This window comes from Anastrepha ludens, chromosome 2 (assembly GCF_028408465.1).
Source record: "Anastrepha ludens isolate Willacy chromosome 2, idAnaLude1.1, whole genome shotgun sequence".
Taxonomy (NCBI): Eukaryota; Metazoa; Arthropoda; class Insecta; order Diptera; family Tephritidae; genus Anastrepha; species Anastrepha ludens.
The window spans coordinates 44,360,756-44,372,796 of record NC_071498.1 but is presented as its reverse complement, the minus strand read 5'-3'; the positions used below and the strand labels follow the sequence as shown (position 1 = coordinate 44,372,796).

Here is a 12,041-nt window from a genome sequence, read left to right as displayed (position 1 = left end):
TTAGTAATTCATAATACAAATAACTTAAATATAGCAAAGATAATTAAATAACAGGAATTAAAAAAATATTAATTTGATTACAGAAAAGATATAAAAAGCACAGAAAATAAAATGTGAAAAACGATCACTTCATAAACGATCTACAGCGCGGGCGCAGCGTTAGGAGGCCGAACGAGTTAGAAACAATTAATGCATTACGAGCGTATGAGCACAACATCCGGTATTTGATTAGCGAATCACTGTCGCCGACTGTTTTCGGGGGGTTTTTTGAGCACGACGACGTGAAAGGTGGCTTTAAAAACAACAAAAAAATAAGCGCTGGCAAAGCAATGACTTGCATAGGTACGGAACGAGCGAGTGTGTGTTCGTGTATTGTGTCAATTCGCATTAACAATAAATTAAACAAACCAACTTCTAAAATAATCTTCACTTTTTGACAACTTTTTCTTAGAAAAAAGGAGCAAATTAGTCAAAAAACTGAAATTTATAAAAGTAATTTTTGTTTGTTTGTTTATTTTTAAGGCGAATTATGGATGCTTTATGGCCAGTTGCATGCATGAATTAAAAAAAAAAACCAATGATCAGAATTTAATGAGTTGGAATGAGCAATCCGAAACAATTTTTGTTAAGACGCAGTGAAATATCCAAAACAACCACAAAAAAAAAAAATTTTTAATTTAAAATGCTTCGAAAATTTGTAATTTTCATGTTTGCAATGCATTGTTTTCAAAACATTTTCCTTCATTTTCACAGTTTTCACATCTGCCACATCCTTTTCGACGAATTTACGTACAGTTACCTGCGAATCAGGTTGCTAATTGTTAGTGTTTTTAAGGCAAATTGAAAAAATTTAGTAGCTCCAATGGTTCAGACATTCGCTGGGGGAATCACCACATTGAGTCAGTGTTCGGTGCCAATCACATATCGAAAAATCTTTAAGAATGGTAGTAAAAAAGCACCGCTAAGTTTGCACTTAACCATTGTTTCAATCAGCATTTATTTATATTTCACTGCATGGCCACTGTATGGAAGTCACATAAAAATGTGATTTTTGACTACCATTCGGAACTCAGAGAGAACTTAGGTTCGAATCTCGGTGAAACACCAAAATGAAGAAAAAGTTTTTTCTAATAGCGGTCGTCCCTCGGCAGGCAATGGCAAACCTTCGAGTGTATTTCTGCCATGAAAAGCTCCTCATAAAGAAATATCTGCCGTTCGGAGTCGGCTTGAAACTGCAGGTCCCACCATTTGTGGAACCATATCAAGACGCAAGCCACAAATAAGAGGAGGAATGAGCTCGGCCACCAAAAATGGTGTACGCGCCAAATATATATGTATATACATATAAATATTTCTGTTCACTGGTTTAGATATATAATATATATTATATATGATTAACACGTTGAGTGCTGCCATGTATATATGTATATAAATATATTTTTCATCACCAGATGAAATTGTTGTAATTAGTTGTGAATTCTAGGTTCTGTATTATTCTTTGATCAACGACACAGCCAAACAAAATGCAAGTTTTTATGCCCCCCCATTAAATGACGGCAAAAGTAAAAATTACACCTCCCATACCAAAATCCCAAAAGAAGTTTTAGCCTTTACAATTATTTTTAAAATTGTGTACAGGAAAAATTTAGTAAAATTCGATCAACTGTGCTTTGTTCCTGGTATTCCTCTGGCGTTAATTTTTATAATTTTTTTTCGCCACTTTTTTGTACTTTCATACCAAAATTTAAATAAATAAATAACATCTAGAATCATAAATTTTAGCTAAATAAAAAAGTCGGCTTGAAACTGTAGGTCCCTAGGTTTGAGGAACAACCTCAAGACGCACGCCACAAATAGGAGGAGGAGCTGGGTCAAACACCCAAAAAGGGTGTACGCGCCAATTATATATTACAATATATATATAAATAAAAAGTCTGGTTTGTAATAAAAAATAACTTTTCCTATAAAAATGCTATCTTGCTTATAAATCACTTGATTAAAATAATTTTTTTTTAAGATTAAGGCATTTTTTCTCTAAAAAAATAATAAAATGATTTTTGACACAAAGTGTAGCATAATTTGGAAAATGAAATATATACCAAAAAATGGACTTCTCATCCTAAAAACAGCACAAATACATTATTTCATTAAAAAAACATTAGAACGAAAAAAAGAAATTGTTCAACATTAATTTCTCGACCCAAAAAAAAAGGAGAAATGAGATACCATAACTTTCCAGAAGAATTCCAGGAAAAAAATGCATCAAAGTTTACTCAATTTAAAATTTATTTAAGTTTACTAAACCAAACAAAAAAAAGACAAAGAAAAAAAGAACAAAAAAAAAAGATCAAATATGTAGAATTTTTGTTGTACACAGCCTTATAAAGTGTCGCTTTTCTTGGTATCTTAAAATCTTTTTTCAGTACAGTGCTAGAAGAAATAATCGCTTTTGAAATTCGCTATGCATACATATAACTGTACATAACTGTTTAAAAAGTATCTAAAATTACATTTTCGTTTTACTCAAAAATTGCGAATACTTTTTGAACTCAAGGTGAAGCGTACAAAGCCAGCACAGTAAGTAACTCAACGGGTTAAATATGAATGAATACAAATTTGGTGTATTATTGCACTTCCAATCTTAGAAATAACATATTTCAGTTATGTATAAGGATGGCGTGGTTGCCGCTCGTTTTGGTTTAGAACTTTTGAGATGAGCACATCTTTCGAAAAGAAGCATTTAAAATATAGAAAATTAAACTATTAGTTTCTATTTCATTAGATGAGTATTTTTGAGGAACTTATGTTGTTTCTTATTTATTGAAAAACACTTTTTTCGAATTATCACTATAAAGAAGGAAAGCGTGAGTTTTGAGTGGCAGCCTCCTCGTGGAACGCCTACCAAACGGAACATACATATGTGGCAAGTATTGTTGAGATATTACATTTTTTTTTAGTTATCGCTTACATGGATAGGCAGGCAGATGGTCATGGATAAATCTATACCGTTATTTAAAAAAAAGTTCTTCTTCTTCTTCTTAATTGGCGCTATAACCGCTTACGCGATTTTGGCCGAGTTTAGCAAAGCGCGCCAGTCGTTTCTTTCTCGTGCTAACCGGCGCCAGTTGGACACACCAAGTGAAACCAAGTCCTTCTCCACCTGATCTTTCCAACGCAGAGGAGGCCGCCCCCTTCCTCTGCTACCACCAGCTGGTACCGCATCGAATACTTTCAAAGCCGGAGCGTCTGTATCCATTCGGACGACATGACCCAGCCAACGTAGCCGCTGGATCTTTATTCGCTGCGCTATGTCTATGTCGTCGTAAAGCTCATACAGCTCATCGTTCCATCGTCTGCGATATTCGCCATTGCCAACGTGCAAAGGTCCAAAAATCTTACGCAGAATCTTTCTCTCGAACACTCCAAGCGTCGCTTCATCGGATGTTGTTTAAAAAAAAGTTACATTACCGAAATGCCAGTGCGTGGGGTATAAAAAATGCTTATGCTGGTTAACTGAACGCTTTTTCGAGAGATCACACACAGTGGAGGACATAACACGGTATAGGTGATTTAAATCCATCTAAAATGGCATAACATCTAGCAGGCAAGGGACTCAGGTGCTAACTAGGCTATATTTTTAGTACAAATACATGCAAAATCATCAAGTGTGTGTGCTTTAGGAAAAGTGGTTCTAAAATTGCAGTTAAATTTAAATTGTGCCGAATTAGAAAAAAAAACACGAAAGTGTAAGACGGAAATTGTATTCCCACTTTAAGCACAAAATCTACTAAAAAAAAAAATAAATAATTGGCGCGTACACTTCTGTTAGGTGCTTGGCCGAGCTCGTCCTCCTATTTGTGGTGTGCGTGTTGATGTTGTTCCACAAATGGAGGGACCTACAGTTTCAAGCCGACTCCGAACGGCAGATATTTTTATGTGGAGCTTTTTCATGGCATTACAAAATCTACTATCGAAACTTAAAAGAGAACAATTCGCCGAAGAGTTCCAAATGCTGGTATACTATCAGAAAACCACCATTTATGCCGAAAATGCGCCAAAACGTCTTCATTGGTCTAAACTACATTAAAATTGTACTACAATTGATTGGGAAATAAATAATTTTCTTAGCTCAAATCAAATTTGAACTCCTTGATGCCGTTCATATATCAAATGTATGCGCTATAGCGACGAGTGTTCGAAACGCTGTTAGACTAAGTGGTAACCAAATGGTCTCGGGGAGCATTTCCTATTATAATACTCGTAGTGTTGAACAGTTGACACGGAGAGGAGCGACAGCAAACGTCATTAGATAGCGAAGGCTACGCGGAAATAGTTTGATGCTAACTATTGAAGATTGCTATTCAGTCAGATAATCTTTATAATCTTTGATAAAACTTTAAAGTTAGATAACAAAAATGTTCTATTTAAAACGCAAAATATCAATATCTAATCATCGGTTGCAGTAAGCTACTTTATATAGATATCAACTAAAAAATGGCTAAACATTCGCATATAACAAATAATACAGAGAAAACTTCAATACTGTAGGTGTCTGCATTTTTATATCCGCAACTGTACAAATATGGGTAGAAGTCAACGCCTAGTGGAATATGTGAATTGTGCAAAAAGCTTTCCAGCTCACAGAATAACTTTGGTTTCTGAGAAAAATTGATTCCGGGCAAATTCTTTCGATGCATCTACCCATATGGGATATTTATGATATGTCTCTAGCCAGCCATTCTTATTATGTATACACTGCATTGGGTTATACTATACGGCGATTTAAAGGTGATATTAAACTTCAAAATAAGTTCTTTGACAGTTTTGTATTTGGTGAAGTCAGCTGTGTATTACAGCATTTCAAAGTAAAGGTAAAAAAGAGAAAATTCGATACATTCATCAGTATCACTAACTAAGTTCGAAATTTGAAGCAAGTGGCCAAAAAAATGTGTGTTTTTATGGACTTAATAAAATATCGAGTGCAACAGCAAAGCGGTGGTTCCAGTGATTCCAGTCTGGCAGATCAATTTTCGAAAATATTGTTTAAATCAAGGAGATTGTCCATTCAGGCCGGCATTTGAGCGCTTATTACAATGTTTAGGAATTGGATATTAGTTAAAAAACTATTTGCACAAAGATTACTAATTATAGCTATAATTTCATTCTGCAAATAACACAAAAAAAACACTGAAACTTTCTACTTCATCTAATATATGCCAAAGTCAGAGGGACTAAAAAAATTTTAATATTCTGTATATGTTTTTCGTCCTAATTTTTATCAAAAAATTACAAGAGCCGTTTTCTCTGGTGTGATCATATTCAGCGGTAGCCTGAATCCCATATGACAAAGAGAGTTTTAGACATTGTTACGGCGCCGAGGAAGTCTGACGATTTTTATGAACTAGGAGAGCTGATCCTCTGTGAAGCGGGACAAATGCAAGGAAGAAGACCCACAAAACTGGAAAAGCCGAAAAGCAAAGAATTCTATAAAAAATGTTTGTGGGTTTAGCCAGACTCATTAAGCGCAAATGTGACTATCGAAATAGTTGCCAATGCGTGGGTTAAAAATACGCAATCTAGTGATTTACAAATAGAAAACGTCAAGTCGCAATGTTTTTAAGAGTTCACGAATGCATTGTTAGCTGAAGCATTAAAAAAATAATAATATGTATAAATGTATATACATATATATTGTACATATATATATATTTTATTATATTTTAATTTTATATACATTTTTTTTTAGATTTTGCAACGCTTCAACTCGCTCCTTTAGCTTAATAGCTTCATAACCAACCACTTTGCATGCAATTAAAGCCAACAGTAAAAACGCGTTTTGCTGAAGGCTCGTAAAAATGCCTAAAGCACGAGAACTGCTTTTAAAATGGGCGAATGCAAAAAAACAAAAACCCCTCTTTACCGCTGCTTCAATGATCGTAATGCCCCAGCGCCACCATGCGTTAGTTTTTAATGGCTTTAAGACTTTTAAAGTGCCAGAATATTTTGGGTTTGACACAAGAAAACATAAAATTTTAACACATAAAAATAACAATAATAAGCACCTTAGTAATGTATGTAAGTACTTAATTGTATGTTAGGGGAGAATGTTCGGGGGCGAGGTTAACAACTAAAACAGTGCAAAACATTTATTGGAATGGGTGGGTATTGGGTTCGAATTGATTGATGGCTAACAGAAAATTAGGATATGAAAAAATTACGGCAACAATGAACTTTATGACAATAAAATGTTTGGTGAATAGTTTTACAAATGAATGTAATCGATTATTTATGGATTGTTCGTGTGCGTGGGGTGTTGGTTGATGATGAGATTATTTTTGCTGTACGTTTTTTTTTTGTTTGTTTGCTTAGTAATGGCATTTTAATCGACTCTAACCCTCTTTTTGCTGCCAGCGAGTTGTTTCAATTCGCCATTCGGCTGTCCTCCGACGATGCCACCGCCTACGCCTACCGTAGCCACTACGTCGCCATTGCCGCCACCATTCGCGTTGAGACTTAGGCTATTTAAACTAGTTATACTATTACTGGTGCCTGTAATGATTCCATGCTTATTGTTGTTGTTGTGCAACATAACGACAGCTGAAGCAGATGCTGAACGCACCATGGCCGTCGGCTCATCAACACTACCTGCTCGTATTTGTTGTTTTCCATGTTTATTATGTATCGGTGTGCCACCATGACCACTATCGACGGTCGCAATATCATCGTCAATGCCTTCATCGTCACCGCTATCATTATTTGCCTTAAAATTAATCTTATTTGGACTATTAGTAAATTCATCACAATTCGTTTGTTCAGTTTGATTCGAAAGCACGGACGCTGACAGTGCGGGACTGCTATGGAAGGTGGATATTTTTGTGGTATCACCAAGGCCAACACCACCAACACCAACACCGCCATTCACATCATTGAGGAAGATATCGTTTTCATGATAACTGCTATTATCTGAATCAGCGCCATCCTTGCTCACATCACAGCCATGTTTATTAGTATTTTTTAAATTATTATTATTGTTGTTGTGTTTGCGTTGTCGATGTGACATATCGGGATTCATGTTTTGTGTGACGACAGCGATGGTGGTGGTGGTGGGAGTGCAGCCACTGATGATAGAAGTGGTGGCGCCAGCGCCACGTTCCAGTCCCTCATCTTCCTTGTCTGAGTTGCTGTTCTTACGTTTGACATCAGCGTCGTCGTATTTGCCGCGCTTCGAACGCATCAACTGTGCGCGCGTGCGACGTACATAATTAGGGGAGAATGTTGCATATGCGATTTACGGTCGAGTTTTTGTTTTAAGTTTAATATTTATGCATTTTTAAATTATTATTTTATTTTATTTCATTTTTTTTTTTCGTTATGGAAATCGTGCAACAAAATGCATCCGTATCCAAAAAAGAGAGAAAAATATCAAAAAATACATATTAAAACAATCCTTAACACTTTCGATCTTTTCTTATGGATAAATTTCATGTAATAAAGATTATTTTGGGGCTTATGAATTTCATTAGTTGGCGAGAATTTTTTGCTGGAATTTTGTTTTGCTATTAACAGCTGCAAAATCAAGTTCAAAAATTAAAAAAAAATGTTAAAAATAAGTTTATTTATATATTTATGTAAGTACATTTAAGGCAGATATAATGTGTAGTACATTTTTGCAGAGTGGCGCGTAAATTGAAGCCAAATGAACGTGCGATTAGTCACAAAAGTTGGTTAAAATACAGTAAAATAAATCATAATAAAAATGCGGTTTATGTAAATGTTGAAGTTGCGTTTCAGCTGCCAGCAGTCGGAGCTAGCCTTCGCAATTCATGGAAGGCAAGTTAACACGATATTTTCATTAAAATATTCAAAACATTTAGAAATCATTTACTATAAGAACTTGTTTAAATGTTTTTTCCTCACTCGATGTTGTTTCGCAACAGTTAAAACAACTTAAATTTGAGTCAAAGATACTTCACATGTTTTTATATAAAACTATTTTATACTTCTTCAGATAATCTTAACACTACGTTTGCAATAGCGTAAGCTCATATATAAGGTGGCGCAAAATTAATCATCCCCCCACCCAGGTCCTTGATTGATTGACTTTTACATTTTGAACGTATTTCTGAACTGAATATAACATCTTTCTATTACAGGGCCCAGCACTCAAAGTGTAACCAATTTCAGAACGCTCGCGCAGCTAGCTCCGTTAGTCGGCTAAATGATAGTCCCGAGTATTGTTTAAAAGCGCGCGGAAGCATTTTGGCGAAAGTAAACGCGAAAGAAGAAAATCAGTAATGGATTTCAAACGTAAAACTACGATTGCATTATATTTGGCTGGAAAATCACAACCAGCGATTGTTCGTGAGCTCGAGCACCTTAAAGTAAATCAAGTTTTTACTTACCGCACTATTACTCGCTACAATGATACTGGGAGCTTCTCGTAACGTCATGGAGGTGGCCATCAAAAGACTGCAACGACACGTGAACCATTAAAAAGTGAAGCGACTTGAGCAAAATCCCCGACGAAGTGTCAATCAAATGGCGAAAGAACTGAATATATCTGACCATATCATCAGCCGCATACAGAAAAATTATCTCAAAGTCAAGCCTTACTAGATCCAAAAGGGGCATGATCTCACACCAAAGCAGCAACAAGTCAGACTTGAGAGAGCGAAGGAGTTGCTTCGCTTGGCCGAAAACGGTTAATTTCCGTGTTCCGAACATTGTGTTTTCTGACGAGAAAATTTTTCAAATTGAGCAATTCGTAAACTCCCAAACGATAGGATTTATTTGACCGAACGATCATACGAGAATTTAAGTCATCGATTGGCCGCCAGGAGGTAGCACCCGCCACAGGTAATGGTTTGGGTCGCTGTAACCGCAGATGGGCGCTTTCCAATCGTTTTCATCGAGCCTGGCGTCAAGGTAAATATTATCGGGAAAGTATTCTGCAGGTTGCTTTGAAGCCGTGGGCAGACAAAAATTTGTGTGGCAGACAATGGGCGTTTCCACAGGACTCGGCACCGTCTCACAAAGCTCGAGTGAACCAAGATTGGCTAAAACACAACGTTCCGAAATTCATAACGTCCACACAATGGCTGTCAAATTCACCAGACGCGAATCCGATGGATTATTCTCTTTGGGTCATTTTGGAGAGCAAGGTCCGAATTAAAATATTTACCAGTCTCAAGTCGCTGAAAAAAGTCATTGTACGCGAGTGGGCCAAGATACCTGCAAGTCACATTCCAGCAGCTTACGATTCGTTTCTGCACCGTCTCAAGACCAAAGTCAAGGCAAAAGGTGGTCATATCGAGCAAAATAAAATTGATTCTTAATTTAGTATTATTTTCACACATTTTTTACTTTGAATTGAATAAAATTAATTTTCCAAATTAAATTTATGGCCATTTTAATTGGTTACCATTCGAGTGCCGGACCCTATATAGCTAAAGATTTGAGCTTCTAGGCAGAAAGCTTCCTAAAATTTTATTTTCTCCTTATTTATGGATATAACCTTTTAAAAAGCATTCTCGAACAGGACGAAACAAAGGCCAGACCCGAGTGCCCAACCGAAGGTTTTAAATAAGGTGTCCGATGGCGGCTTACCTTTTGACAATTGCGTCGTACGTCAATCATATTTGACACTTGTGAACTATATAGCTGCAGTATACAAACAGACAAGCAATGGAGCGCGTAAGATTGGGTTCCGTTTGAGTAGCAGCACTGATATATTTGTGAGAAATATACTTAAGAACGATTAGGTCTTCGACCAAAATTTTGTGAATTATATTCTGTTTTATAAAGTAACTGGTAAGTAAGTAAAAAATAAAGTGTCTGGAATATTGGAGTGCTGTCCACTATACTTCAGTTGTAACGATTCGTTTAATGCAAAAAAGGGGAAAATTGCACCCCAGCTCTTCGAAAAGCAGTCATAGATTTGCAAAAGAACGAATTATCCTGCAGTGATATTTCAACACAATTAAACGTTTCAAAAACGATGGTTTTAAAAGTTTTGAAATATTTTCGAGTGTTAAACAGCAGAAAACTTTCCCAGAAAAAAATACAGCGCGAAAGGCTACTAGCCAGATTGATATGATGATCGTTAGATTCTCAAATCTGGAACCTGGAATCCTGCCCAGGAATAGTGCTGCTGATATCCATTGAGCAATTTTTGTTCACCAAGCCAAAAGCGAAAGTAACTTCGATTGGAAGAAGTAGGGATTCACGGTCGATTAGCACGGAAGAAGCCATTTGTAACAGCGTCGCAACGATAACGGTGAATTGAGTTTGCTCTAGAGCACATATTCTGGACTCAAAATCAGTGGCGTTAGTTTTTATTAAGCAATGGAAAGAAATTAAATAGTTGGTCCAGATGGCAGGAAGTACGTGCGGCGGCCAAAACGTGTATCATTCGACCCCAAGTTCGAAGGTCTGCTGTTCGTGGAATGGTGTCGCGCTAATCGTTAATGCTATCTTAAGGGCATGCACATTTAACGGTGATTTGGAAATTTCAAAAAGAAAAATGATCCGAAGCACATTTCAAGTGTGGCAAAAAAGTTTTTCGAAGACAATTTTATCACTGTTCTGGATTTGGAACGACATAAAAAACGCACTCAGTACGCAGAATATTAGAAATTTGGATCCGTTATTTGAAAAGGCCAAGGCATCATGGGAAGCCATTCCTGTTGAACGCTGTAGAGGTTTAATAATATCCATACAAAGGCTTTTCAACAAAATATTTGTAGCTGCACGGCTGTCATTCTGAGCGATAAGATACGCATAGGTATAGTAAAAGAGTCAAGTTTTCATTCAAAGACATTAGCGATCAAGTCATATCTTCCTTTTAATGTTAACTTACGGTAAAGTCAGAACAAATTTCACTGCCAGAGGCTTTGTATATATTTTATATTTTATCCTACGCACGGTGGTTAAGCGATCTAGAGATGATACGTTAAATAGTGACAGTTCTGACGAATATTACTTTGAATAATAAGAAGATGAGGGCATAAGATAGAAGATGACGACATTACTTCGTCAAGTAGAAGAGAAATCCGTTTTTTATTTCATGAAATTTTTTTCTTGTGTTAAATAAGGCCTCAGTTTTTATAACATTCAACGTATTTATTTTCTTTACTGCGCACTCCAATACCTCTCGTCCTCAGGGACGCTCGCCCGGCTCCGTCCCCAAAGGGTTAATCTATAATTTTCCTTTTCGCCTGCACATTTTATGATTTTACTATTCGTTTGCTTTGTTCTTATTTATGTATTTTTCTCGAAGCATTTTCAAATTGTATATTAGTAATTTTTGTTTTTCTTAGGTAAAAAGACTGATGCAGTTTGAAAACATTTTAAATTTATAAAAAAATCCTAATATGCAAAACATTTAAGTGATTTTTGTGGAAAAATTTTCATGCGAAGAGAACTGGGTATCGTTCTTATGTATTTTTCAACGGCTGTACATATATGTATCCGTCCTCACAATAATAGCAAGGCTACGTATTGTAAAGTTTTAATTAATTAATTAATTAATTTGAAATTAAACAAAATTTTCATAAAAATTTCAAATTTTGATGTTTGGCAATTTTTTTGTTGACGGTGCTAGGACCCACACAAAGTACGCGCTCTAGAAAAATTTGAATTTTGATGAAATTTTGAAAACTTTTGTACAAAGTTGGAAGTTTAGCGCTATATGATTTTTGTTGTAGTATGAAACTATAAGTAAAAAAAAATGGTGTTGCGTTTATAATTTTGCAATGCGGTGTGCCTGATGCAGTATAATCATAGTCTAGTGGCCCGAGACACATTCGATAGAGGTTCCCAACACACTTAGAGGGGCAATTAAATTCTTCCAATCTAAAGATTAGTTAAAAAAAAAGTTGTAAGTTATATCGGAAATTGTAAGTAATACTAATTTTTGCAAATAAATCACAACGCTGTCTGGTCCAAAAAGACGGCAATTCTTAAAATCTGCTTTGACTTAACTCTCTCTTCTGGAGTTAGATGTGTTTAGTGAACAGTGTTTGGTTAATCGTTTCATATTC

The 12,041-nt window shown here is 35.9% G+C and overlaps 1 protein-coding gene across 3 annotated transcripts in view; it reads right to left on the bottom strand.

The window, feature by feature from the left end:
• LOC128869852 (transmembrane protein 165) overlaps positions 1 to 12,041 on the bottom strand; it is a 35,261-nt gene that overhangs the window by 6,007 nt on the left and 17,213 nt on the right. Inside the window, exons 4-5 of one of the 3 annotated variants that reach the window (XM_054112460.1) lie at positions 6,646 to 7,237; positions 6,395 to 6,549 (exon numbers count right to left, since the gene is read on the bottom strand). The exons of 1 other annotated variant lie outside the window; for it this stretch is intronic. In XM_054112460.1, the coding sequence (XP_053968435.1) occupies positions 6,395 to 6,549; positions 6,646 to 7,237 (747 nt within the window). Of the gene's footprint in view, positions 1 to 6,394; positions 7,238 to 12,041 lie in introns of all 3 variants that reach the window. One more of the 3 variants, XM_054112456.1, reaches the window with a different exon arrangement.